This window comes from Amblyomma maculatum, chromosome 5 (genome assembly GCF_055883805.1).
Source record: "Amblyomma maculatum isolate TAMU_Amacu chromosome 5, ASM5588380v1, whole genome shotgun sequence".
NCBI classification, from domain to species: Eukaryota; Metazoa; Arthropoda; class Arachnida; order Ixodida; family Ixodidae; genus Amblyomma; species Amblyomma maculatum.
The window spans coordinates 12623484-12649734 of NC_139348.1; the positions used below are offsets into that span (position 1 = coordinate 12623484).

The 26251-nt window shown below is 44.4% G+C and overlaps 1 protein-coding gene and 3 long non-coding RNA genes across 4 annotated transcripts; 1 reads left to right on the forward strand and 3 right to left on the reverse strand.

The window, feature by feature from the left end:
* Positions 1-238: 238 nt before the first annotated feature.
* On the reverse strand, positions 239-2190 carry LOC146187767 (uncharacterized). Its single transcript, XR_014707145.1, has 3 exons — positions 1990-2190; positions 1489-1553; positions 239-612 (listed from the first exon to the last, which is right to left on the reverse strand). It is a non-coding gene; the product is annotated as an uncharacterized LOC146187767 (long non-coding RNA).
* Positions 2191-5035: 2845 nt separating this feature from the next.
* Positions 5036-6673, reverse strand: LOC146187768 (uncharacterized). The gene is made up of 3 exons (XR_014707146.1): positions 6501-6673; positions 6085-6143; positions 5036-5213 (listed from the first exon to the last, which is right to left on the reverse strand). It is a non-coding gene; the product is annotated as an uncharacterized LOC146187768 (long non-coding RNA).
* Positions 6674-9007: 2334 nt separating this feature from the next.
* On the reverse strand, positions 9008-14178 carry LOC146187769 (uncharacterized). Its single transcript, XM_084603528.1, has 2 exons — positions 13661-14178; positions 9008-13092 (listed from the first exon to the last, which is right to left on the reverse strand). The coding sequence occupies exons 1-2, from the start codon at positions 13779-13781 to the stop codon at positions 12884-12886; spliced, it is 330 nt and encodes a 109-aa protein (XP_084459654.1). The 5' UTR covers positions 13782-14178; the 3' UTR covers positions 9008-12883.
* A 931-nt stretch (positions 14179-15109) lies between these two features.
* LOC146187770 (uncharacterized) lies at positions 15110-20550 on the forward strand. Its single transcript, XR_014707441.1, has 4 exons — positions 15110-15255; positions 15605-15711; positions 17603-17713; positions 20066-20550. It is a non-coding gene; the product is annotated as an uncharacterized LOC146187770 (long non-coding RNA).
* The last annotated feature ends 5701 nt before the right edge of the window (positions 20551-26251 follow it).

Sequence of the window (26251 nt, forward strand, 5' to 3'; positions counted from 1 at the left end):
GAGATAGGAAGCGTGCAGAGTGGGTCAGAGAAATAACTCAAGTTACCGACATTCTAGTGGAAATTAAGAAGAAGAAATGGACATGGGCAGGACATGTAGTGCGAAGAGAGGATAACCGATGGTCACTTAGGTTAACAAACTGGATTCCAATGGAAGGTAAGCGCAGCAGGGGGCGGCAGAAAGTTAGGTGGGCGGATGAGATTAAGAAGTTCGCAGGGGTCAAAAGGATGCAGGTGAAATATGGGAGAGGCCTTCGCCCTGCAGTGGGTATAGTCAGGCTGATGATGATGATGATGAGAAGCTAGACTGGCAAAAAATTGCAGTCACACATTCGTGCTTCCCACCTCCCCCCATTGCAAATCATGTGTTCCAAACCACCCAGAATGATTTTCAAATAATAGCATATCAGCAAGGGTGACAATATTACACAACAAGATTAAATACATTGCAAGCAAGGTGTTTTAAACTTAACTGGGAGCACGCTCTAAACCTGTGGAAGCAGTGAGAGTATCCATTTGGTCACACCAGTCGCAGCTCACTGCACTACTGAGGTGGCGGTGTAATCGAACTGGCGGAGGGAACTCGTTCGTCGCCACCAAGAATTCGTTGCCTCTGCAGATGTAAATAAATGAGAGTAATACTGCAATTACATTTAGTTTGCATAAATTCAGCAAACTCACTCACAATAGAATTTGGTTCGAGTAAAACAAGTGAGAGTGCCTGCCGCAGAAGGAAAAAGGTAGCAACGAGACTGGCTGTCAATGCTAGCACAAATACAAATATTTAGCACACTTACAAAACATTGAAATAGCAACAAAGAGAATCTAAGTTAAATCACTTGTGCAGTAAGTGCCCAATATGCTGCGGCTTGCATGGAACCAATGGAGAGTGCTTATAGCAGCAACTGCCAAGGTCTTTGACAGGATTACGAGGTACTCGCAATGGTGCCTCACTCTCCCACAAAACATGTCAGCTCAGATTAATTATTGCTCTCTTTTCAAATAAGCTGTCAATGGCCTTGGCAGCAGCTTGAAGCCAAGCACTGCCAACTATTTATGTTCGAGCAGGCAAAAGATATTAGGGAACTCTGCGGTAGCAACATGCATCCAAAGTGTTAAATCTATATAAACAAGCTCAGTGAGTTCCAGCAATGCAGTTATTTCGGCATTGTCACAGGCATGAACCTCTGCTAGCTGAGGAGTAATGAAGTCACCCTCATTGCTGCATACACCGAAATAAGTGTGAGTACTTGACAGTGGAAGGTCTGAGCAAATAAGCACATGAATTCGGTCATGTATATAACCATACTTTTGTAGCCATTTCATGCTGTGCAGTAGGCTTGTTGCACTTCGAGGCTGTTCGCACAGGGCCTACTTACGTTTAAACTATCTCTCAGCTGGCCAGCAACCCCCCTTTTAGCAGTCCGCAGATATTACTCAAGTATTGCAGCACTACCACGTATGGTCTGTACAGATGAGTGCCACTTACCTTCCAACAGTTTTCCGAAAGAAGCCAGACATTTTCTATGGGCCGAGCCGCTCCATCGGTTGAAGCTGCGAGGAAGGCAATAAAACCCCGATTATAAACCAGCGCGTTCACGCTGGCGCACGCAAAAATGCCTTATACTGCCCAAACAAATATAAGCGAACTCAGAAATAGTTTTAAGTTATCTTTTAGTCGCCTCATATGCCCCAATACTCCAGTGCATCCGGAAGACAACAGCAACTGGCGACCGATCGGTGCACAGCAGCAGGAATGGAAGTTGTTCCAAGCGCAATGAAACGAGATCGTGGACGCCATTACGCAGTCTCGTCGTCTCCTCACGCCTTCGCCCGGAGACTGTCGCGCGATTACGCCACGTCAATAATTGAGGATAACGCATGCTTGCGCTGCCGTGCAAAAACTCGTTAAAGAAGCTGCAAGGAAGGCGATGGCAGAAAGACGACAAATACTTTACTTAGAGTTCGCGGGCATGTATGTACGACTCACCGCAGTCAGTAGGACTGCACCGAGGGCTACGCCCTTGAATTTAAGGCTATAATCCACGAACTGAATCCGCATTTCACCGAGTTTGCATCTACCGGGATGATGGCCCGCAAACTGCAGCAGACCGACGCATGAAAGACAACCTAGAGTGCCTAGGGCTCGCAAAGCGCAAATGCTCGTTGTCTGAAAAGCGCGCCAGCCTTCCTTGTTTGGGCCATACTTTGGGCGGCTTAGTGAACATCTGGGTTTGAGGCTTACTTCTAGAAAAAAAAAACAAGCACTAAAAGTTATTTGACGTCACATCCGTCCAGAAGAACATATTCTCCTTTCCACTTTGGTCCTGGGCGCGCATGCGCAGTTCACGGAGCCGGCTCTCTGCAAGTTCAGGTAATATTAGAGTCCCTAGAAGTATTTGCTAGTCTGCCGTCCGAGCGGGGTTCCCTATGGAACCGGTTGGCCGCTTCCCGGATGAAAGCGCAGGGGGCGCTGTACGCATTCGGAGCGTGGTCGCGTTGTGTACGTGGTGCTGTGGCGGTTGTGCCGACCTGCCGGGGGTGATGCTACATTCACACCAAATCGGTCTAGGGGCGGAGCTTCCGCTTTTCACGTGACCGTTGACGTCATGGCATCGGCAAAAAACACATAAAAAAAAAAAGCTTTGCTCCGGCGCGGCGGCTGCGCGGAAAGCGTCGCCGAGGTAAGTCGGTAAGTCGCCTGCTTCAACTTTAGAGCCATAAACGGCCGCTTGTGTACCCTGCACTCGTTGTAGCTAGCCTGCAGCGGGAACTTCTTATGCTAGCATAAGAAGACTTTCACTTTTCATTCACTTTTTTTTTTTTTTTTTTGCAAATCTTCGCCGAAAGATCGCGCCAACCTCGTTCATTTTCACACTATAATATAGCTGCTGCAATAGAAATGTGAGTGATGACTATACAAACTTACTATGTGCACTCAATGTGAGCTTAGAGATATTGTTCTTGAACGATACCTTTAATTGTGACCATTCGAACCGCGCATTTGCCGAGCTACGCCGATCATCAAAATTATAGGCTTACCGATCTATAGCTGCATATTGCGCAACTTAATTCTATGCAGCTAATAAAATGGTACATTTTCAGCTGGCATGGCGTTTTGTCGGCACTTACCTCGATCATGCACAGAACCTTCATGATGAGGTCGTCATTGAATTCACCAGCTGGCACATATATATATATATATATATATATATATATATATATATATATATATATATATATATATATATCCATTTTACTCTCGGGATCTTAATTTATTTCATTTTATACATATGTATATGGTTCTATACCTAATACCCCTTGTCCGTTCTTATGCTGTGCTCATATTTTCTTCTAGCTGCAGCTCAGGTGTTTCATGCAGTCTTCAATACCATATCCTGGAGCAAAAAAAAAAAAAATATGGTTTGCTTCCACTCATTAACAATATTAATTAAACCGTTAAGAAAAAGAAATAAAGAAAATAAGCTAATTATAACAGTACTGTTTACCATGTCTCTCACAGCAGCATTTTTATTATGCCTGCTCTCATTCGATCATACCGTTCTAATTTAAACAATTCAATTTTTTTTAACAGGACAAAAATCTTGACCAGCTAGTTAAGCTCGTGGGGCTATTCTGGACCTAACTGGCTCTAGCTGGAACCAACTGAGGATTTTCCCATAAACTATACCCTAAATGGTGAAGATTTCTGCTTGATATAATTAAAAACAAAATCTCAGAACTGAAAGCATAACCTCATGCCCTTCATAAATTTAGCAGAACATACAGTACCTGTAGCTTTCACACCATGCATCAACTTTTCTATGCAAGTAAAAGCAATCGATGCATTGATTTTCTCGAAGAAGGCATGATATGCAGGGAAGACTTCGAAGTCATTAAAAATTCAAGTTTATTTATTATGTACATTATTTACATTGAAATGAACACAATTTCATTACAGAGAACAAAAAAAAATGTAGCCATATGCAGGAATTAAAGACAGAGATGAACTATGCATGCAATAAAAAATGCGCCAGAAACATACTCTAATTTCCAGATATATAGTCTGCACTGTCTATAAAAACCAGCTAAAGAAAGGATAATTCGCATATGGCATACATTGCGTGTGACTCAGGTGTATGCATAGCAATAATGGCATAACATGGTAAACACTCTTTTTTTTTGGAAGTATTATGAGTGCTTTTCAATGCACACCATTGCCATCACGTGTGCAGGGCAAAGACCTCTGCCATATACATCAGCTAATTAACGGTTTCTTGTGCCAGCTGCACCCGCCTAGTCCTCACAAACTTCCTGATCCCATCCGCCCACCTTTCTGCCTCCCTCTGTGACGTTTGCCTTCTCTTGAAATGCAGTCAGTTACCCTATAGCAACCATCGGCTAGCTTGCCCGAATATTAAATGCCCTGCCATGTCCATTTCTTCTTGGTTTCAACTATAATATTAATAACTCACGTTTATTCCTGACCACTCTCTGTGCTCACTTACTGTCTTTTAGTGTTAAACCTATCGTTTTCTATATCAAAACTGTCTGCATTGTCTAAAAGTTCTGTTGAAACCTTTTTTTTAGCCTTCTCATTGCTGCCCAATAGGCAGTACCGAAAAGATACAGCTGTCACATATACTATTTACTTCTTGAGGTATACTACTGGGCAGCTGTCATTCATGATCTGAGAGCTAGTACCTGCCAAATGTACTCCAAGTCAATTTTATTTTTCTAATTATTTGACTGCCATCGAAGAGACAGGCGATTGTTGTACCTGTACTTATAAGACATATTTCCTAACCACTTCCAGGTCCTTGCTACCTATTGTAAACTCCTATTTGCTATCCTAGCCTATTAAGTGTTACTTCCATTTTCTCCATATAAAATTTTAGCCCTATTGCTCTACCTTGCCTGTCTAAATTCGTCCCCTGAGTTACTTTGCAAGGCACCAGTATCAATGAATCACAGGTTACTGAGGCGTCATCCTATACCCTTCAGTTAAAAAAAAAAAGAAAAAAAAAACGGCTGAATTATTTGGTGAAATGAGAGATAGGGCAAAACTGTGCCTTTCTAAGTCAATGATTGTAATGGGGTCATTTGTCGTGCAGTTGCCTTCGTTTAGGGAGAGGCTTCAGAGATGAACATTCCTTTACTGGTGAACTTTGTACATGCAAGCCAGAACTCTCTGGCACAGAACTGGCCAGCCTTCTGAAAACACAGTAAAAAAATAATTCGTTTCGGAGAGAACTTCCTCGTTATGACAATGATAAAAAATTGAAGTGCACTTTTCCCAACCTTCCAAAATTTTTCTATGCATTTCTGAAGGCCCTGGAGGAACTGCTGGCTCAGACACTGCAGCCCCAGAGGTTTCTGTTGAGTCTTTATGGTCATGGGATGTTGACGCGGTCGATGCCTTCGCATCAAGCTCTGTTCGTTGAAACTTTTCAGGACGCGTCATGGAATCGAAGACCAATGTAGCTGGTGTCAAACAGATAAAAGTTGGACCCACATATATGCTGTGACATATAAGCGGCACTTTACAGAAGAAAAAAAAAAAAAAAAAAAAAAACATTTTCTCATGTCTTGCAAATTTTTTCCGCTGATGAATATATGCATAATACTGCTTTTACAACATATATATTGTAACAGCAAATTCAATTAACATCATTAAGCTGCCGTCAACACCATTTTTAATATTTTCTTCCCGCGCGCTTCAACAAAGAAATACTGAGTACTTCCGAAATACCGCGAAATACCGAGTGCATATGCATACGCGCACGCACGCACGCACGCACGCACGCACGCACGCACGCACGCACGCACGCACACACACACACACACACACACACACACACACACACACACACACACACACACACACACACACACACACACACACACACACACACACACACACACACACAGGGCTCCTGATATCATTCTTGAATCTATATGAATGTGCATGCAGATTTGTATATGTAGTTACAGAAAGGCTAAATTACTAACGCTAGTTGAATGAAGAAAAAAAAAAGAAAATCAGCTAGGTATAACCATCATCAATTTCAAATCTTGCACATACCGAGTTGTCATTCTTCCAGTATTCTTCGCCGAGGATGCAGATTTTTACAACTTCTTTCTCTACCCGGAAAGGCACGCGTCCATAAGAATTTTTCCGTCATATGATGATCATGGAGAACATGTAAAGAGGTACGCATTTATTAGATTCGTATAAATGACTCACATACACACACATGCACACTCTCTCTCTCTCTTTCGCGCGCACGCAAATAAATTTTGCGCAATCCTTGCTACAATCGAAAAGCGAAATTATTGCTCTTATGTACAGTATAAAGTTCACATTACAGCATTGCACAGTTCGCCTTAATGCTGTCGTGCTGCAGCTAAATGGCGCAAGAAAAATCGAGTAATGCTTGCATGCGTATACACATACATATATTACTGGCTAGAAGCACCGTCACTGTGAAAGGAACTTACCTTTGGGTGACGAATCGAACTCTCGTGAAGTCCGCACAGCTATACTTTACGTTGTCAGCCGAGATCTCTCCGACTTTTTACAATCTTCTTCGCATTTCAGGTATCAATGTCAGTAGCCTCCCTCCTCATGTATGTCGCTGAGGTAGCGTCGCAAAATGAGTTCCTGACGTTCAGGAGCGTCACTCGAGGTCGCGAGGAAACAGTGGAATGGATAGAGAAGATCGAGAAGCGCGCGCGTGGATCGACGGCCGGATGGAAGGCGCGGAGCGCGCATTTTTATGGTATGTAATTCTTGCCGACGCCATGACGTCACTGATCACGTGAAAAGCGGAGGCCCCGCCCCTAGACCGATTTGGTGTGAATGTAGCATCACCCACCTGCCGGGGCCCGATCCTCGATATTCGCCTTTTCGGCCATGTTGTGACGTACCCGTGACGTAAATATTGGGGCGGCGCTAAAACGCGTATAAACAGAAATTGATGACGAAATTTAAAAAACAAGAAAAAAAGTTACAAAAAATAACGCCGTCGTCTGCTACTTGGCGCCGATTACAAAAATGCCAACGCTGCGATGCCAAGAAGCTGAAGGGTCGGTGCGAACAGTGTTTACGCTGCATACACGCGTCGCGCGGCAGGGCAAGGCTGAGGAGATAGTGAGATACTTACGTATACATTGCGGCTGTACTGTACTATTATAGTAACGGTAGTTGCGACCACAGTGCATCATAGTACACACGCTGTCGGACGTCCACCAGCAGCTAGGCTGAGCGAACGGCGGTACTCGACGCAAACCCCACAAACAGCCGGTCGTCAAGTGTGAGCGATGCCTCACTTGAGATGCCTGCATGTTGCTAGCTGTCCGTGTTTCATTTATGGACTTAGTCGCGCAGAGAAATCGGCGAGTATCAGGATTAAAGAATTTGTTTACGACTGAGAATTGGAAGCGCCCAACAGATTTTCGGGCTGCAGTTGCCTCTAGAGAAGAGACGCACCTATCCGACGACAACGCTGGCCTTCTCAGGGTATCACTGTCGTTGGAAACTGCCTGCGGCAGCCCACCGTTTCCATCATGTTAGCAAGTCTGCTACGGCCGGGTATACGTGTCGGCTTCTGTGGCGTAGCGTGCGGATATCGGCCCGACTGAGCGGCGTAGTGAAAACACGCATAGTGGAGAGCTCGATTAGGCCATATATCTGGCGATCTTAGCATGCGCTGACATCGGACCACCTTTAGCGTGTTAATTCCATCGAAATGCGATCGTCGTAGCTGGGCTACGCACATATTGCGGGTCAGAGAGCCGAGCGTCTATAATCATTACTGAGCCATCGAGGCGGGGACGTTTTCACGCAGCCGCAAAAATAAGCAGATAAGATTTTCTGGCAGCAATGAAAATGCAATGAAAAGTGTATCCAGATGCCCACTGGCAGCAACAGGTTAGCTTTCACGCTGATGGCATTTAATGTGCCCTGAATTAGACATAGCACGCTGTATGCACATTTCACCGCATGCAGAGTGTGTCACTCTGTTGTGGCAGATGCCTCGTTAAAATAATAATAATAAAAAAAAAAAGCTGTCGGTATTATTCTGCTTGGTTTCTGAGCATGTTGCATAAAAACATTTTATAAAAGTAGCAACACTGCTCGTCTGATGCAGGTGCACATCACACCACAATGTCACAAGAGATACTAAATTTGTCAGGTACAGCCTAGTTCCTTTGCTACTGTTTACCAGTTTTGCACTTGCAATAGCATCCGGCACTTTCTTTCAGTGCAGCATGATTCCTCAGAGGAGAGAAGGGTGATGAGGTCGGCTAGAGATATGCCTTCACATATACTATTTGACGATCAGGAAGTGAAGGAACAGACATGAAGAGTGAATATGATATATGATGCCTAATTACAATGAGCTAGATGCAGTACGGAAACCATTTTCTTGAAGCAATTGTCAATTGAATGTAGCATTCATGCACACATTAACCAGTGCACATGCTATATACACAAAGCCCGAACCTGTTTCTGAGTGAAGCAAGGGAGCCAAAGGGGAAAGCAAGCGTGACTTTAAAGACACCGTAAGTAAAAAAGTAACAGCAACAAAAAAGAAAAACAGAAGCATGCACAGGAACAATATTCGACAAAAAGAGGCATGAATTGCAAGGCCTGCAGCAATGTGGCCTGCAGCACATCAGGGTGGTGTTCTGGATTTTTTGGCAAAGGTTCATTAATGCCAGGTGATAATACTGTATGATTTGTATTGGCTGTGCCATCCCCTGTGTGCTCTTCCAGCAATGCATAATGTCCAACGTGCAACTGTCTAACATCCACTCTCTACACTCTGACTCAAAAACATGCTCAAATGAACCTCACCTGAATACGGGCATAAATATGGGAATAAAGCATGAAATTTACTTTTTCGACATTCTGATTGCATATCATTGGAAAACTAAACGTGATTTAAATGAGCGTATGATTTGCAGCTAGTGCGTCTTGTATGCATGGTTCTTCCAACAGGTTGCAGTATAGCTTCTGTCCTTTATTTTGGTAAAACATGCACACTTTAAGAGACCTGCTACTCACGTAACACATTCCCTGTAGCTTTAAACAGCTCGTCGTTGACTAACAATTGGTGTATCATTTGCTTTCGGTACTTTTTGGCATTTTTTTTTACATGCACCTGACATGAAGCCTTGCTTATAAGAAAACTGAAAATTACAATATACAAAACAATACAAAATTTATTTACAGCACTGCACACTCTACAATACACAGCCTAAAATGAAAGGCTGTCACACATTCAAGTAATTACAGTATTGTTGTACTTGTACAGCTCATCGCCATATCTGAAAGGTGGCACGGCCTTGGAGACCAAAGAAGAGAAATTAGTTATACAAAGCAAGGGAACACAAGATAGGGTCAAAAACCCATTCTCCAAGTGTTTGGCCCAAGATAACCCCAGCACCAGCAAAGCAAGCACCCACTGTTTTACCAATGAGTACCCAACACCACTGAGGATTGGTCCCCAAATGCTCAAACCACTAGGCTGCAACTGCAGTCAAGGGATGCTATGCGTTCCGCAGTATTACCAGTATCAAAGATTATGGAACTCAACGTCATTTAAATGGTAGTCGGCACCTGGGACAGAGCAAGTATTCCCTGATTCTGTTATGGACAGGGCAAAGGTAGTTATAGTGTGTGTAAGAATGATTTTATCTGTGCATAAATGCCTGCCACACCTAGAATGTTCCCTTTATGCAGTCTACCAAAAAGGAGAAATGTTTGGCTCAGGAAGACAAGCCTTAAGCATTATTTCAGCAAGTCACTCAGTGTGACGGCTATCAGGCAAACCAGCACAGCACTTGAAAACTTCATGCTCTAAAAACAATTGTGGGGACACGCAAGCTCAGCACTTACCCCTATGACACAACAGCTTTTATGGCTCCTGTCTGCAGACTCTCATTCGTGTGAATCGACTTTGCTACTGCTAACATCTAGTATTTATTCTATGATACATATCAGTAGCATATACCTGTAAGTTATCCAATTATGTGGAAGACCACTTGTCTAGATACCTATAAAGCCCACTCTAACCAAGCTGTACGGATGCGTTTCCATGGCCTAAGGGTTGCCTGTCTTATTACCCAAAGATCCTGCAAGGTTTATCACCTCACACATTCATCTCAAAGGTGAAGCCAGAGACATCACACTGAGTACTCGGCCATGTCACCTGTCTGAAATGTGCCCAAGATTTTCCACTCACAACGTCGCGTTTTGTGCAGAAAAGAGGCTTTAACGTTGCTGCATCAAAAAAAAAAAAAAGCAAGAAGCCAATAGCTGAACATCAACGCTACATTAGGCTCTGCTGGCTCGCAAGACATTTGACCACAGTGTCAACAGCCGAGTTATAGATGCAGCTGTGGCAGAGGCTGTACCACAGAAACAACAGATGAATGTGGTCAAGATAAAATGAAATCGCTTTGTTCACAAATTCTTCAATACATCACGAAAAAGAATGGCTCACTTATGGATAGTATGACGTCTACTGTGTTCAATAGGATTGTACCTTCAGGAAGTTATCTTTTGAATGCAATCTTAAGAATATATTGTGGTGTTCAATTTAGGCTGTACACATAGCAGACGTGCAAAATATGCAGCACATTCTGAGGGTTAAATGCAGAGAGGATTGCTGAAGCTGATATAATAGGAAAGCATAGGGATACTAGATAACATAGAAAACACATGCGACAATAGGATAGGTGTAAGTGAAACTAGCGCAGCTGTCACTTATGAGAGCAAAAAGTTATACAACTCAGTACTAGCACAATGGTACAAAATGTTGAAAAGTGATGATGAAACACAAGTTTCCTTGAAAGTGCTTCTACATAAATGAAATGAAAGTGATTGGCATAAAATTTGTGCCCCTTCCTTAAAATTCTCAATTTAAAGCTCACAAAGAACAATGAAGGCTACAAAAGCAACTAACAGAAAAAAAGTAATGAAGCAGTTATACACAGCTGCAATCATTCGATAAACATCTCGAGTGATGAAGCCAGTCTCCAGTGGCTTAGAGCATGAATATGTGAGCTTTACCAACCCTCTTTTAACATATGTGAGTGCCGGAGGGCATGTGGCAGCAGCAAGAATGTGTCAAGAAGCAAATGGCCCAGATAGCAGCCTCATAATAGAGGTATGGAAGGACTACACACAGCGCTATCATGGAGGGAGGTATTTTATGGAACAAGATATGTAGCAATGCACAAAAGGAGCAAAGCATTTTGTAGAGCTGCAGTCAAAAATTTATGAAGGACAATCTTATCAAAAAGTTTTTATTTCACTCCTGCGCTTGTGCATCATTATTGTGACTATGAGTTATATAGTGAAACATGAAATGTCAAGCAATTTATCCCGTACACAAATGAATGCATTCTTTCCCCTGCGAAGCCACCTTCAAGAACTTTTGCCAGTGGGTGCACATGCACATCAATATCACCTAGTTACAAAACAGAGAAGTCAATAGTTGCCTTTGTGAAAAAACTGAAGAATACAAAAATGTTCATTGATCGCCGAGCCACACAAATGATGCAGAGGTTAAACAGGTTATCTGGGATCTTGATTAACATCACTACAAAGCATCAGTAATTGCAGTGCAAAATGAAACTGGCAAATTTTGCAAAAGTGGAATCTAAAATTGCCAAAATGGGTTGACAAGTTGGCGGGGGCCTCATTTTCCGTGCATACAACAATGAAAGACAATGACCACCAAATAGATGCACAAATTATCCTTGGGAAAACTAGTTGATTGCTGTTCATCTACATTCAGCATATGAAGGAAGCAATAGAAAACAAGCATAAAGGCAACCAAATACAAAGAAGCACAGCTCGCTTCACTCTGCAGTTTGTGGAAAAACACAGTGGGCACCTCACATTTCACCCTAGTAGCACACAAGATAGGTGTAACGAAATGGACTCTGCTATGGTAAACGACTGCAGACACATCCACCAGGGTGCACGTATGTCAAATATTCTCACTGAAGTAGTACATCGCAGGCTGCCTGCTTGCCACAAACACCAAAGTGAATTGTGAACTGTTGCTGCCCGCATGTCCTACTCAGAATGGCACTTCTGGAGGTAGAAGGAGAACGTTTTTGTACCTTCCTGTGTTTCAGTGACATGAAGCACTTAATAAAATGCACACTGAGTTTAAGCAGAACACAAAAAAGCAAAGTATACAACAAAGAATGACAGCTCTCAGCAAGGGCCACAGCACTTGTAGAATACACTCAGTATGTCTACAGATGGTAGACAAAAAATTATAGCACCAAGGAAAGGTTTGGTTTGGTTTGTGGGGTTTAACGTCCCAAAGCGACTCAGACTATGAGAGACGTCGTAGTGGAGGGCTCCGGAAATTTCGACCACCTGGGGTTCTAACATCGCACTAATGTGCACTAACATCGCACAGCACATGGGCGCCTTGCTTTTCACCTCCATCGAAAAGCGGCCGCCGAGGCCGGGATTCGATCCCGCGTCTTTGGGAACAATAGTCGAGCGCCGTAACCACTGCGCCACCCCAAAGCTGAACTTGGTTCTTGCACATGCTATCAACAAAATGTACACCAAAGAGATGGTTATATCTCAAAACCACAGAAAAAATTAAGACTTGGACGGCTTTTCAGCAGTATGCTATCGAACATGAAGCAGTAAGAATGTGCACATTGATCACTTGTGGCATATATCAAAATCATGACAGCGAGTGAAAATCTCAAGTGCAGGTGATCAAGTTGTTCCTGTCCGAGTTAATATAAATGTTGCACGTCCTCTTCCTTGTACTTGTTGATGTTCCTGCTGCGATTACCATTTGCAGGTGGCGTCAATGTCATGTGATCTGCACACACTACAAGCTGTAACGATCTTCAAAAAGAGCTGTCCATCTGCATAGCACTTCACATCTGATGTGGCCGTCCAGGGACAAGGCGTGGCCTCCCAGATTATACAAGCCTAGCAGAGAGGTTAATGATGTTGAATATGGCCCCAGGACTTCTCGACCACATGATGACTCGGATTGGAAGTGCTGCAACGGCTGCACAAGGTCCACACGATCACCTGCAAATGTTTAGTGCCTAAATTATATGCAAATAAAATATCAAACACGCATGGCACAGGAACATTCAAAATCATCAAAGCTACAAGCTAGGCTGAGGTAAAGTGTAATCTATGAATGCAAGAAATGGTCAGTGCAAAACCTAAACCTAAGTGAACCATTTCCGTAACAGGTAAAGACGGCTTGGTGGCGGAAATTGTATTGTGGCTAACTTTTTCTTTCTTTTTTTGCAATTAAGGGAACGACTTATATCAGGCGATTTCACTTGTTTTTCCTTCCTCGGTCGTCGAAACCATTAACCAAGAAATCTTGACAACTACAAGCACACTCAGTTTTTTTTTTTTTTTTTTTTTTAAGTTCGTGCAGTGTAGAGAAGTTGAAGAAAATTATAATGCGTCGTAGAAATATGCAGCTAAAAGCAACGCAAAGTGCTGATTAAAAATATCGGATTCGCCGCATGCGTCCTGTGAGTATTCCTTTAATCTTCAGTCATTTCCCGCCTGCGTACAACTTGAATGCGAATGACGCTGTATGAACAGTCACCTTTACAGGTTTTCTTATTGCACTTACCTCTGTGATGCTCGACGTGCTGCACCATTTCCAGCAGATTGACTGCGTTGCCCTGCTGGTCGACACCCATCGAGAAGCCCGACACATTCCGGGAGCTTGTCGCTCGGCCGAACGAATACATTTCGTGCCATCCAACATCAGAGGCGTTCACCACTGGCGATCACACCCGAAGCACCAGTAGCTCAACAGTTCAACATTCCGAGCGCAGGACAATTCTCGCCTCGGAGCTTGCAAAGCCGCCACACTACACTCCTCGTCAGATGATTGATCTGACTGTACTGACGAGCTATCTTTCAAGACAATTTGACAGCATTGCTGTGCTGCAGCAAATCCTCGATCACTACTTGCAGACGACGAACGGCACGAAGACCACTCATAAGCGTACAAGTTCTTTCTTTCCTCCATGTAAGCTATAGTGAACTAGAATATATATTCTAGTTCACTATAATGAAAGCGTACCTCCCTTCATGCCTCCCTCCATGGCCGCCGCCATTGCTGGGTTATCATAACCGCACAGACCAATGATTTCTTACCATGGGAAGAAAGGGTTTGAAATAAGAAAGCAGTTAGCGTCGTCACGCGGCCGCAAGCTTCTGCCCCCATTACAGATTGTCTCAAGCGTCCTTTATTTCATACGCGCTCATTATTTGCCTTTCTATTGCGTTTAAAAGCCATGCAAGGTGTATATAAAGTTATCCTTTTACTTTTAATAACAAGCTAAGAAACTACGGTAGGCTAACGGCTGCATAAATCAGCTTGCCTGTCGCCATAGTCTCATTAGCATAATTCGGGCACCTCGCCACTCGGCGAAATTATGGCGGCCAAACGTCAGCATTTTCGGTAATGGCGGCACATCAGTTACGTCATGACGCGTCAATTTGACGTAATCTAAATATGCCTGCGTATCACGTGTTTCACGTGACATAGCTCCAGCCAATCAAATTTGAGCATCCGCTCCTTCCCAGTATGCCATTATTTTCATCACATTGGTTAATCGAGCGTAAGTGTTCTCCAAACCACCATCAGTAACTTTGCTTCCACTCCAAAATCATTCGTATTTGTCATCCAGGCAACAAGGATAGCTCCGGTTGAAATCAATTTTCACGGCTACGTCATTTTGACGTAACCGCTAAAAGTGCTTGCCTCAACTGATGGTTTCGCGCCACAAGTTTGAAGCACGTGACTCTTTTCAGAGCCAATCAGAAAGACAATATGGCGCCGCCAGGGGAAGGCGAATATCGAGGATCGGGCCCCCGGTCGCCACCGCGCGATCTTGATAAGCTGCGCATGCGCGAAAAGAAAGAAGGTAGGCGAGGAGAATTTGTTTGTAATCTGGCGGATGTGACGTAACAAATTGCCTATTGTTGTTTTTTGCTTGCGTGTACTCTCGAACCCAGACGCTTTTTTTTTTATCGCCGCCTCCGCAGCCGCAGGTGCCCTTTTTTTTTTTTTTTTCCCTTTTCAATTTTGGCGCGCAGTGGTACAAGCAAGCGGGAGGCTTGTTCGCGCCGCGTTGTTTCAAAATGACCGGACTGGAATGGATTCTGCAAATTAGATTGGGTGGCACGCATCCCTGCTGCTTTCTCCAAACTTTCGTGAGTACTGCGAAATACAGCGCAAAGCACGTGTTGCATTCCGTACTTGCCTCGCCAACCCATTGCACCGCTGCCCTCTCGTTACAAATTGTTTGGAATTTTTTTTCTGCATCGACGCTCTATTGTTTAGCGATCTCAATTATTTTTTTGTAATCTTGCTATGAGTCTATTTATCAGTGACTTCAAGTGAAGTGTAGAGGAACTAAGGAGCCCTTTTTCGTGCGCTTAAAAGTAGTCCCGGCGGCTCGCACGAAAGGGCTTTCCTTTTGTAGTTCATTTTCGAATACGCCTCCGTTCGGCCCCGGCTAGCCCTGTCCCAGCAAGGGCAACCATTTCTGTTTCCTTTCAGTATGTACCGAAATAATCTTGATGCACGGCGATTGTGAGATCTTGGCTTCGTCGCAGCTTCTGCTCATGGCCTCTCCCGATGGTATGCCTTAAGTGCCTCATGAAAAGGTGAGTAGCACTTGAGTGCACCCGCTTGTAAAAATATGTGCTGGCAAAAACCGGTTGCTCCATAAGGGTGCTGATATATGGAATCAACAGACTTTATTTATGAAGATAGTCCACAGCATGACTTTGATGTGGCCAGGGCATGAATTTCGATCAGCACCGCCACAGCCAAAGCAATAAAAAGCGGGGGAGTATCGAAATTAATGGTGGCCCAACAGCGAAAAAAATACAGAGACCAAGAAATAAACGAAACGAGACACACGAATAGCGCTGAACTTACAGCTGATTTTTTTTTTATTGGGAAGAATCACATCATATATACGCACACAGAGAAACAGCGCACATGCGCAACGTCAACGACCTCAAGTTTTGGTAAAAAGAAAAAAAAAAAGCATTTAAAAGCACGAGTGCATCGGCCCACTGTGCAGCATATTCATTTCCCGAGGAGATAATGTGACAAAAGGCGTGCTCACGCTCCCTTTACTTTTTCTGATGTGAAAAGCTTCTCTAGTGCACTGGTAAGAATGAACATCACTGTCATCAAAAAATGACGTGCATTCGCACATGGATCAGTGCTTCGCTAGGTTAGCTTCTTTCTTTTTCAGCGAATTAGCGTGCTCCATGAGCCGCACTTTAATGCATTGCACAGTCTGGCCTATGTAGGTAAGGCCAGAGGGATTTGATATACTATGCCAGTCTTACAAGGAACATATCTATTTTCATGATTTATGTTGCACACATTTCTTCTGCCCCCTCGTGCATTCTTTGAACCGCGGCTCCCACTCTTTCTAGTTTGTTAGGAGAAGGAAACAGAACGTTTACATTATGCTTGCTTCCTACTCTTTTAATTCGGTGCAACAGCGTGTGTACATATGGCATGACTACTACATACCTTTCTTCTTCCTTCCTCCGAACACCTTTCCCGCCCTCACATGCTTGAAGACAATTTTAGCGCGCAGAGGACTTTGTCTGCACTCGAGACGAGAACTGAGTTCAGGAAACCAGCTTCCCTGCATTTGTCCGCCTGAGTTAAGAGACTGGACATCATTTTATGATGACAAGATTTCTTCACTGCCATGCCTAAGCATCCCGTAACAATACTACTTTTTACGAGCTTTGAATGAAAGGACCTGTAATTCAGAAGGGGCTTTTCACTCCTAGGTGAATACTGCCAACAGACATGGTGGGGTTGGAACTTTAAATCGAGAAATTGTAAGGCTGTTTCTTGGGGGACTTCATGCGTGAGCCTTAGTCCCGACCCATTACGTGCAAAAACATCAAGAACATTTGACACAAATTCAGGATTCACAGAGCTAGCTAGCACCAGAAAATCCTCCACGAAACGGAAAATGTGCATGCAACAACTGGCTAAATCATTCTCAACTTTCATATCAACCCTGCTTAGATAAATGTCGCTGAGGATGGGAGCTACCTTGGCACCTATGCACACACCAGATTTTTGCGTATAAAGTCGACCATCTCACTCAACAAACGTGTTACTCAGGTAGTAAGATAACATTTCCAAAAAGGATCCGGTTAAGGTTCCACACTCATTTTGGAACCAGCATTCATCATTGTCCCCCGTAATACATTGCTGAACATACTGGATGAGTGTGGAAGAGATTACACAAATCAACCACATCTACGCTAAAACCAGCACTGTATACCAAGCTCTCATTTTGGTGCAAATCAGCAACTGCCTCAGAATTAGGAACGAGAAATGGATCCTTTGCTCGAAGTGACGACAAATGTTTGCAAAGATAGTAGACACAACCAACTGCCATGAATTGCGGAATTCATACTTTCATTCATTATACTTTCTGTGTTGTAACAAAATCCTTCACATCTTACCTTTCCCAGGAGTGGGCATTTATTGCATTGTTCTGATTTCCAGGTCCTTCCCTGTCTTTGGTGCGTGTGCTGAAACAGGATCCTTTGGAGGCAACCTGGGGCTTTCTTCTGTGCTTTTGATTCTGCCTTAGTTTCCATCGGATAGCTGTGGCTGGTACGTGTGGGCAAAGGCGTTTCATATTTGCAGACCAGCATATATATGGTCTAGTGCTTGTCAAGGCAATTTTTTTTGGTACAAAGTGTGATGCTGCTGCAGTTCCACACAAAAAAAAAATGTTTTTACAATTTTTAGACAGCTTACCTTCAAGTTCTTCGATTTTGTAATGGTGTATATATGGTATGCTACCACTGTTTTTTTTTTTTTTTTTTTTTCCTGTCATGCTAATGCATCAAGGATAATGCTAGGCTGTTATGGCTAGCATGATCTGCTAAGGTAAAAGTGCTGGTTTCATTCCGCACCAACTGATACAGGTTGTGGGCTTGACCATCCTCAATTTCTTTTTAAAAAGTCATAGCAAATTGTATTGCTATGAGGAATATTATCCCAGCTTGTTTTTGGCGAAAAAATATTTTCTGCCCGTGACCACCATCTTAAAGGAGTATAGACGCCAAATTTTGGTGGCATTTTTGTAAGACATTCCTGTATACGGATCGCCAAGTGGTTTTTGCCTACGACTGCTAAATAATTTTCAGTTCAATTTTCTTTTCTCCCCAATTTCGGTTTCAACAGCTGAGAAATGGCTGTGACATCACAATCAAGTCCAAGCCATGCACAGCATGAAAAAGCCGCAGTATAATCTCCAGCTCTTCAATTGTTGCGATTCCTGTTCTTGAGGCAGGCTGGCTTCAGCGTTGCAGTGAATTTAAACATCACAGGATATCACAATTTTTTTTCACCCGTCACGTCACCTAGACTTAACTTTGGCGTCACAGCCATCACACAGCTTTTGAAACCGAAACGGATGAGGAAAGAAATTCAATGATAAATTGTTTAGCGGTCATAGGTGGATATCACCTGGTGCTTTCTGTACAGTAATACCTTGCACATCATTACAGCTAATTAAACACGAACCCAAACATTAGGTGTCTATAGGTCTCCGCCATGTTTAAAACAAACAAAGCAATCAAAGTGGCGTGGCAGTCGTCTATGGCCCCAGAGCAGGCGGAAAGCACGGGAGCGGCACTGTGGTGCCACCCCACTGCTGTGGCCATACTTGCCAAGAGCGTGTTATTGTGATATGCAGGCACCTTTTTGGCAGATAAAATACCCACGCGCTGTGTGAGTACAAAAGCAATACTTGGAAAAACTTCACGTACACAGCATGCATCGCCTTGTCCTGCACACCGTACCAGACCAAGAGCGGGTTCAAAGCGCACGAGCGAAGTTGTTGCTGCCTTGAAAATGAGTAGCGTTGATTGATATCTATTTGCTATTTGCCCAGCACATTAGCCGCAGAATGCGTCGAGAATTGTAAAGCTTTGGGTGCATACAACAACTTTCAGTCGGGTAAGTGGAATGTGATTTTTCTCGCTCGTAAACAGCACACACAAACCAGGTAGGAAGTATTCCGCTCAAAACATCATTGCATTCTCGGATGATTCTTCATACCGAGCACCAAATGAGCGTTGTTGGTAAGCATGGCAACAGTAGCAAGGGCATTGTGCCTTGGCACCGTACAGGTTTGCTTATCCTTGCATTATTTCTTTAAATCACCACGCTGCATGCCTATCTGTTGAGTTCGTGAGAGGTTATTGGTGTCAGCGTTTATAATTTCTTCATGGGTATTCAAGCTTTTAGCTTGCATTACAAGCTGCAGCGTCCACATGCAGGTTCCGTAGTTAGGGCTACCCAGTTCAGTCCAGGCCGCCGTGACCACGTTTCTATGTAGGATAAACTCTGAATGCGACAGTGTGCCATGCAGTACGTAGTTGATGTAAAGATCCTCAAAATCTGAAACAGGGGCCCATATGTCACTCGGGACGCTCAACCCCACAACTCGCATTCAAAATTAGCTGCAGTGAATACCACTCAAACCTCTCGGTATAATAAAATTCATCTCCAATTGAGCAAATCAGTGGCTGTCAGCACACGCACATTTCATCACAAAATTTAAAATAATTTGAGGTGAACAAAGCTAATGTTAGCCATACAATATAACCACGGAGGAGTGCAATACTGATCGCATGCGCAGCAGCTCACTATGCACATAATACTAGAAAGTGAAAAAAAAATTTGCTTCAGGAATTGCTTACATTATAAACAGGTCTACGCATTAATATACTGGCTGCCTCGTCAACATTTTACGTGCACTCACAAAATACCATTACGCGTCATAAAGAAGGCCAAACTCGAGTTATTCATGGCCTTTGAGCCCATAACCGCTCTGGCGTAAAGGTGTCGGTATCCAGCCTTTGCGCCACACTGCGATGGCCCACTGTTTACGGCGACCTTCGCCCATAAGAAACCTGTGCAAGCTTACTAAACTTTGCGTTCTTTGCCTTCCAGCACATGCCACGGTGATGCAACTAGTCAGCATGGTGCTTTGTTTTTTATTTTTTCGGCTGCAGCAAACCATCGCACAATCACAATAGGCGAAAGCAACTGAAGCATTGTTTTTCCTACCACGCGAAAGTCTGTAATTACGACAGCGCCACCGCATCTTCATGACGTAGCCAGAGTGAAGGTGGTCTATACTCCTTTAAGCTTGCAAGTAATAGCAAAACCTAGTCACACAGATAAATTTGTAAAAAAAATTAACTTTTTGATGCATCACTATAAACAAAAATTTTCATATTAATAAAATGCATTGTTCTTTTGATGTGCAGGAAATAAACAAACTCTGCCTTATATTTGTTCAAATATAAATCATAAAATATGGTACAAAAAGCTGAAATTTTGAAATGTTTGTCAAATTTTATATTCTTATGGTCTAGGCACTAGACTAGAGTGCCTGGGTTCGAATCTGACTGCCGGCAACTGCGTTTCGATGGATGCAAAGCGGAGAGGCATCTGTGTGCTGTGCGATGTCAATGCATGTTAAAGATCCCCAGGTGGTCAAAATTACTCCGTAGCCCTCCACTATGGGGCCTCTCTCTTTCCGCTTTCGCTCCCATCTTCCGTCCCTTGTAGCGTGATTCAGGTGTCCACGGGAAAACTTTTCCTTTCCTGTAAACCAATTATTACTATTATAGTACTCAATCTATTTCTCCAACTTTTTTAGAAGACAAAAAACCTATAAAAGAGATCAAACAACTTAAGCTGCACCTGCGAAAACATTATAAAAGAGATCAAACAATGTAAGGTGCACCTGCAAAAGTATTCTAAATCAGAGAAAATTACCTTATTGAGGTTTGAGGTTTATTCCTCCGTCAGTTATGTAATGAAGTGGCCCTATTAAAGATATGAAAAATACTAGTTTGCACAGAGCCATTCATTGCCATTTAATACTGAAAGTTAATTCAGGGTGCTTTTAAGTGAGAAAATAATTTCTCAAGTTGAGCCTTTGCAGGCAACCACGGTGTTGCTCTGTGCCTGCTCATCGCAGCAGCCCACTTTCTGCTGGCTGCGAACTAGCAGTCCACTGCTTGAGTGCAATGGTGCTTTAGGCCTGGGCACTGTCAGCTTTAAATGTGCAAATTTTTTGCAGTTATATATGTGTATTGTAAAGAAGAAGTTCTGATTAAGCGGACAGATAGCCGAGAAGGAGGAAGAGGAAGTGCTTTTGCGGACCAGCTGACTCAAAAGTTAAGCCACCACCGCTCCGGTTCTTCTCGCTACCAGTGCCCGCTACCAGTGCCTGGATCCCCACTTAACACTTGGTGGAGGTGCGGGGTAATATATATATATATATATATATATATATATATATATATATATATATATATATATATATATATATATATATATAATATATATATATTGCATGACACAGTACCATTCAATGGCATTTATTTTTTAGAGCTTAATCTAATTTGTGCTTTAGATGAAAAAAAAAAACATTTCCATTCAGCGATCGCTTTGAACCCTGGCGTTGCTCTGTGCTTGCTCTTCACTGCAATGGATGCTGGAGCTGACGTCAAGGAGACATGTAACAACACCTTGTGGGGGTTCTCACGGGACTCGGGCTCTGTGCTCAGAACGGAACGCCCCGCCGCTAGCTCTGACCACATCCGTGGCAGGGAAGAACGGAACACTGAGGCAGAGCCACCGGGCTAGGCTGTTTATTGGGTGTGCCAAATTTTTATCCTTGGTCATAGCAGCATCCGCGGGCTCTGGCGTCGCGGCGTCGTCTCCCCCCCCCCCGATGAGATGCTGTGCATCGATATTAGAGGGTAGGGGGAAGGAGGGGCCGCCCGGCACGCTACGCCAGGTCTCTCGCCCCTGCCCTCTCCGCCACTGCTTCAGGGGAGGGAAAGAGATGAGGTATCCCCGTGAGGCAGACAGAGCCGTGTCGTGCAAGCGTGGGTAATCTTAAATTCCCACACCCTCCTCCCTTAATCATGACCTCCACCTGGGTGCAGTTTTCCACTTGGGAGTTGCACGGCTGGTCCTTCAGCAGGCCCATGTAATACAGGAATCAGGGCAGGGGTCAGGACTTGGGTCGGGACTGCTCCTGGTGCCGCTGCCAAAGTGAGGCAGGCCACCCTCTATGCCGAAAGGGCCCCGCATGCAGGCCGTACATCCGACTCGTTCTGTTGAAATCCCCGTCGCCGCAGTCACGAGGAAACATAAGGGGGCGAATTATCATGGCTCGCTTACCGGTCATGGGCCGCCAGTACGCCCGTGGTGCGCTGCTCGCCCACGGCTGCGCCGACTTCCCGTAGGTCGTAAATCGGCATCAGACTCCATCCCGATAGGAGCTCCATACTGTTTTTGTTGAATGCCAGTCTCTGTGCTCGACTTCAAACCGAATATGGCACCTGCATTTGATAGCCCTCCTCGCAGCTGCGGGCAACGAACAGTCTTCTTTGCAGCTTTTTGATCCGCATCTCAAATTACTTTGCGGGGAATTCTGATCCTTCTGCTGTACTACAGCTTCATTTAAATTTTTCTTTGTGTCCGTGGCCTTCAGCAGATTCCTTTATTGTCGAAGCTGGTAGTGCCCAAGCCTAAAGCAGCATTGTATTGAAGCAGTGGAGTGCTGGTTCTGTGTATATTTGCAGCCGGCAGGAAGTGTCCTGCAGTGAAGAGCATGTAAGGAATTTACGGCGTTGCAGCGGAGCACCAGAACAAGAGGACCAGCGTGGCAGGCTTCTCGAACCGAGCAGCCTGTGCCGTGCTTGCTGGCTGTGAACGCCGATCTTAGCGCCTCCGCTTTACAGCGGCGCTGTGCACTACAGGGCCCCCCGACCAAACGGAGCGGCGAAATGTACTAGCCAACGGGGCAGGGATGAGGGTGCCTCAGCGGCAGGCATGTCGACAGATAAGCCAGCAACATCCGAGGAGAGCTCCTGGGGAGGTGTCTCCATATATTTGGGTTTAAGGCGATCCAGGGAGACTACCTTTCACGACCATCCAGCAGGATAGTCGCCGACTTTGTAGTCTTGTTGAGGACATGGTACGGGCCATCATAGGGGGGGCTAAGAGGCGCCTTTACAGTGTCTCGCCTTAGAAAAACATGCCTCGAGGACGCAAGATCTAGGTGCACAAAGATCTGACGGTCAGATGATAGAGGTGGGACTGGGTTTAGGTGTTGAATGCAGTCCCAAAGGCGTTAAAGGTACTGCAGGGGCTGGGACGAGGAAGCCGAAGGAACGAACAAGTCTCCGAGATGACTTCGGCCACCAAACAGCCAAGGTCGCGACGAAAAACGGTGCGTAGGCCAAGAAACACTATAGGAAGGTGACCAGCCCAGTGCTTGCGATCTAGGCGAGCAATGAGGGCAGTCTTGAGCTGACGATGGAGCTTCTCAACCATGCCGTTAGCACAAGGATGGTATGCTGTGGTGCGGCAGTGTTTAGTGCCGAGCAGACTGCTAAGGGAAGTGAAGAGGATGCATTCAAACTGGCGGCCACGATCCGTGGTAACAGCCAAAGTGGGAAATCCATGCTGAAACGAAGGCTTTGGCAACTGTTTGCGCAGTAATGTCCAGAGTGGGCACTGCTTCGAGCTAACGAGTGAAGCGGTCAGTCATCATCAGAATGTGCCGGCAGCCATTAGATGGAGGTGGTGGTCCAACCAAGTCAAGGTGAACGTGGTCAAAGCAACAACCAGATGGCAGGAAAGACTGGGGAGGAGTCTTTGTATAGTGAGTCATTTTGACGGACTGGCAAGCAAAACACAAGCGGGCCCACTGGCGAACGTCTAATGTTTGGCCAGACGTACCGCTGGGTAATGAGGCACTATGTGGCTCTGATGCTGAGATGGCAGATGTCGTGAAGTGAATGGAAAATGGCAGGATGAAAGACCTCTGGGATGGATGGACGAGGTAGAGCCGATGACCCTAATCACAAAGAGCGCACTATTATTAACCCTTTCACTGCCAAGTTTTTTTTTTTGTGACTGCTCCTCACTTCCTTCCAGGTTCTTTTTTCATCTGTGTTACTTTCACCTGATTCAGAATTCGGTTTGGTTTGGTCAGGAATTCAGGAACTGTTGATTCAGAATTCATCAACATTTTCTGAATTCTTTCATCTATCATAGCATGGATGAACCTGGCACACTGACTCGCCATGACTCGCTGCTGAAGCAACAAAGCGACGTGGTGATGATAATGATGCAGGTCTAAAAATACCTAATCTATTTGTAGTTTAATATGAAGGCCCCGCCTTCTAAAGAATGGGTCCGCGAGTCAGGGCCTCGCCCGACTACTAGTCACAAATTCACATGAATTCCATTCTGCTCCAAAATACCAATTGGTGAAATATCAGAGAGGCCTTCACCCTGCAGTGGGTATAGTCTAGCTGATGATGATGATAAAAATGTCAGTTTATTTCCAGGTCAGCAGAGAAGCACTTTGCAAAGATACAACACTGCACGCCACTGCAATGCGAAGCATGTGGTTGAGGCTCGTGACAGGACTATGCTTTGCTACAAAAGTAAGAGGCCAGTGCTTTTACATGGCAAGACAAAACATAGTGGGGTGTGAAGATGGCCTATGTGACATGGCAAAAGGGGCTCCGAGCAGTACAAAATACATTGCTCCTCGTCTGGCTGCAACTCAAGAAAAAAACCCAGCTCAGGAGGCATCGCTTCCGTCTTCATCCTGGTATTGCTCTGCTCCACAGTCCATTACATCAGGATGCTTCGGGCTGCTCGCCAACAGCTAACAACGTGATCGCTCCCCAAGCAGGGCTCCCGCCAGACTCCCCCGATTCTTCCATTCTGTCCCTTTATCTACACTTTCTGCCGCGTCAAGCACAAGTCTCGCGCCGCGATAACCTTTGCACATGCACAGTTCAGCTGCCCCTCCACGTGCTCAGACAGAGAGAAAAGAGCACGTGCAGTTTAATTAAAAGACGAATTGAGGCGTTGGAGCCGCACATATATTTACGCTAAATGTTTTATGAATTTGTGAAGCCTCTTCGTAGACAATACGACTTGTCAGCAATATTTCTTTTTAGTGGCAGGGAGTTACGAGTATACTCAAGAGGAGAGATGAAATGCTGGTGTCACCGTTGGTGACAGATTTCTCAAGTGAAATGTATATGTCAGTATTGATTTTGCGAGTGCAGATCCCAAAAGTTATACTGCTCGGCCATTAATTTCAAAGTGGCGGCAAACTGGCCATTTTAATGAGGTCATTGCAAGTCTGGTTCAACTGGTGGGAAGATTTTTTTTTAATTCACTTTTTTATGTGCTAAAGGAGCCCTTTGTTGCCATACGGTTTTTCTTTGTCCATAGCTCATCATCATTATCATCGTTAGCTGGACTATACCCACTGCAGAACGAAGGCTTCTCTCATAATCCTTCAGTTAACCCGGTCTTGTGCTAGCTGCACCCACTTGACCCCTGAAAACTTACTAACCTCGTCCACCCACCTGACTTTCTGCCGCCCCCTGCCACGCTTGCCTTCACTTGGAATTCAATTTGTTGCTCTTAGCGGCCATCGGTTATCCTCTCTTTGCAATACATGTCCTGCTTGTGACCATTTCTTGATTTCGACTAGAATGCCATTATTTAGAGTTGATTTCTTGGACCCACTCTGCATACTTCCTATCTCTAGACTACACTTACCATTTTCCATTCCTCAGCTCTATGCATCTACTTCAACTTAAGTATAACCCCTTTAATTAGCCTTCACATTTGAGCCCCATAGATAAGTACTCGTAAGATGCAACTGTTGTTTACCGTTTTCCTGAGGTATACCGGTAAGCTGCTAGTCATGGCCTGCAAGAACTTGCCAAATGCGCTCCATCCTAGACTTGTTCTACAGGTTTTCCTTCTGAATTTAATCCTAGTGCCAGCGGAAATAATGTGAGCGCCAACTGATACAATCTGCGCACTGTGTAATTTAACTTTAGTGCCAAGCATTTAATAAAAGCAGCAGTTTATTTAATCCGAACACCAACTCGAATGATGACAGCGCCAAACAATTGAATCAGACTGCCAACGCAGATAATACAAGCGCCAGTGGATTTAATTCATATGTGGAAAATAAATGCGGTAGAGGGCTCTAAAGCACGAAGCATGAATTCCAGAAATAAATCGAAATTGAGATCACTTCGCAGACCATGCGACGCTTAAGCGTCA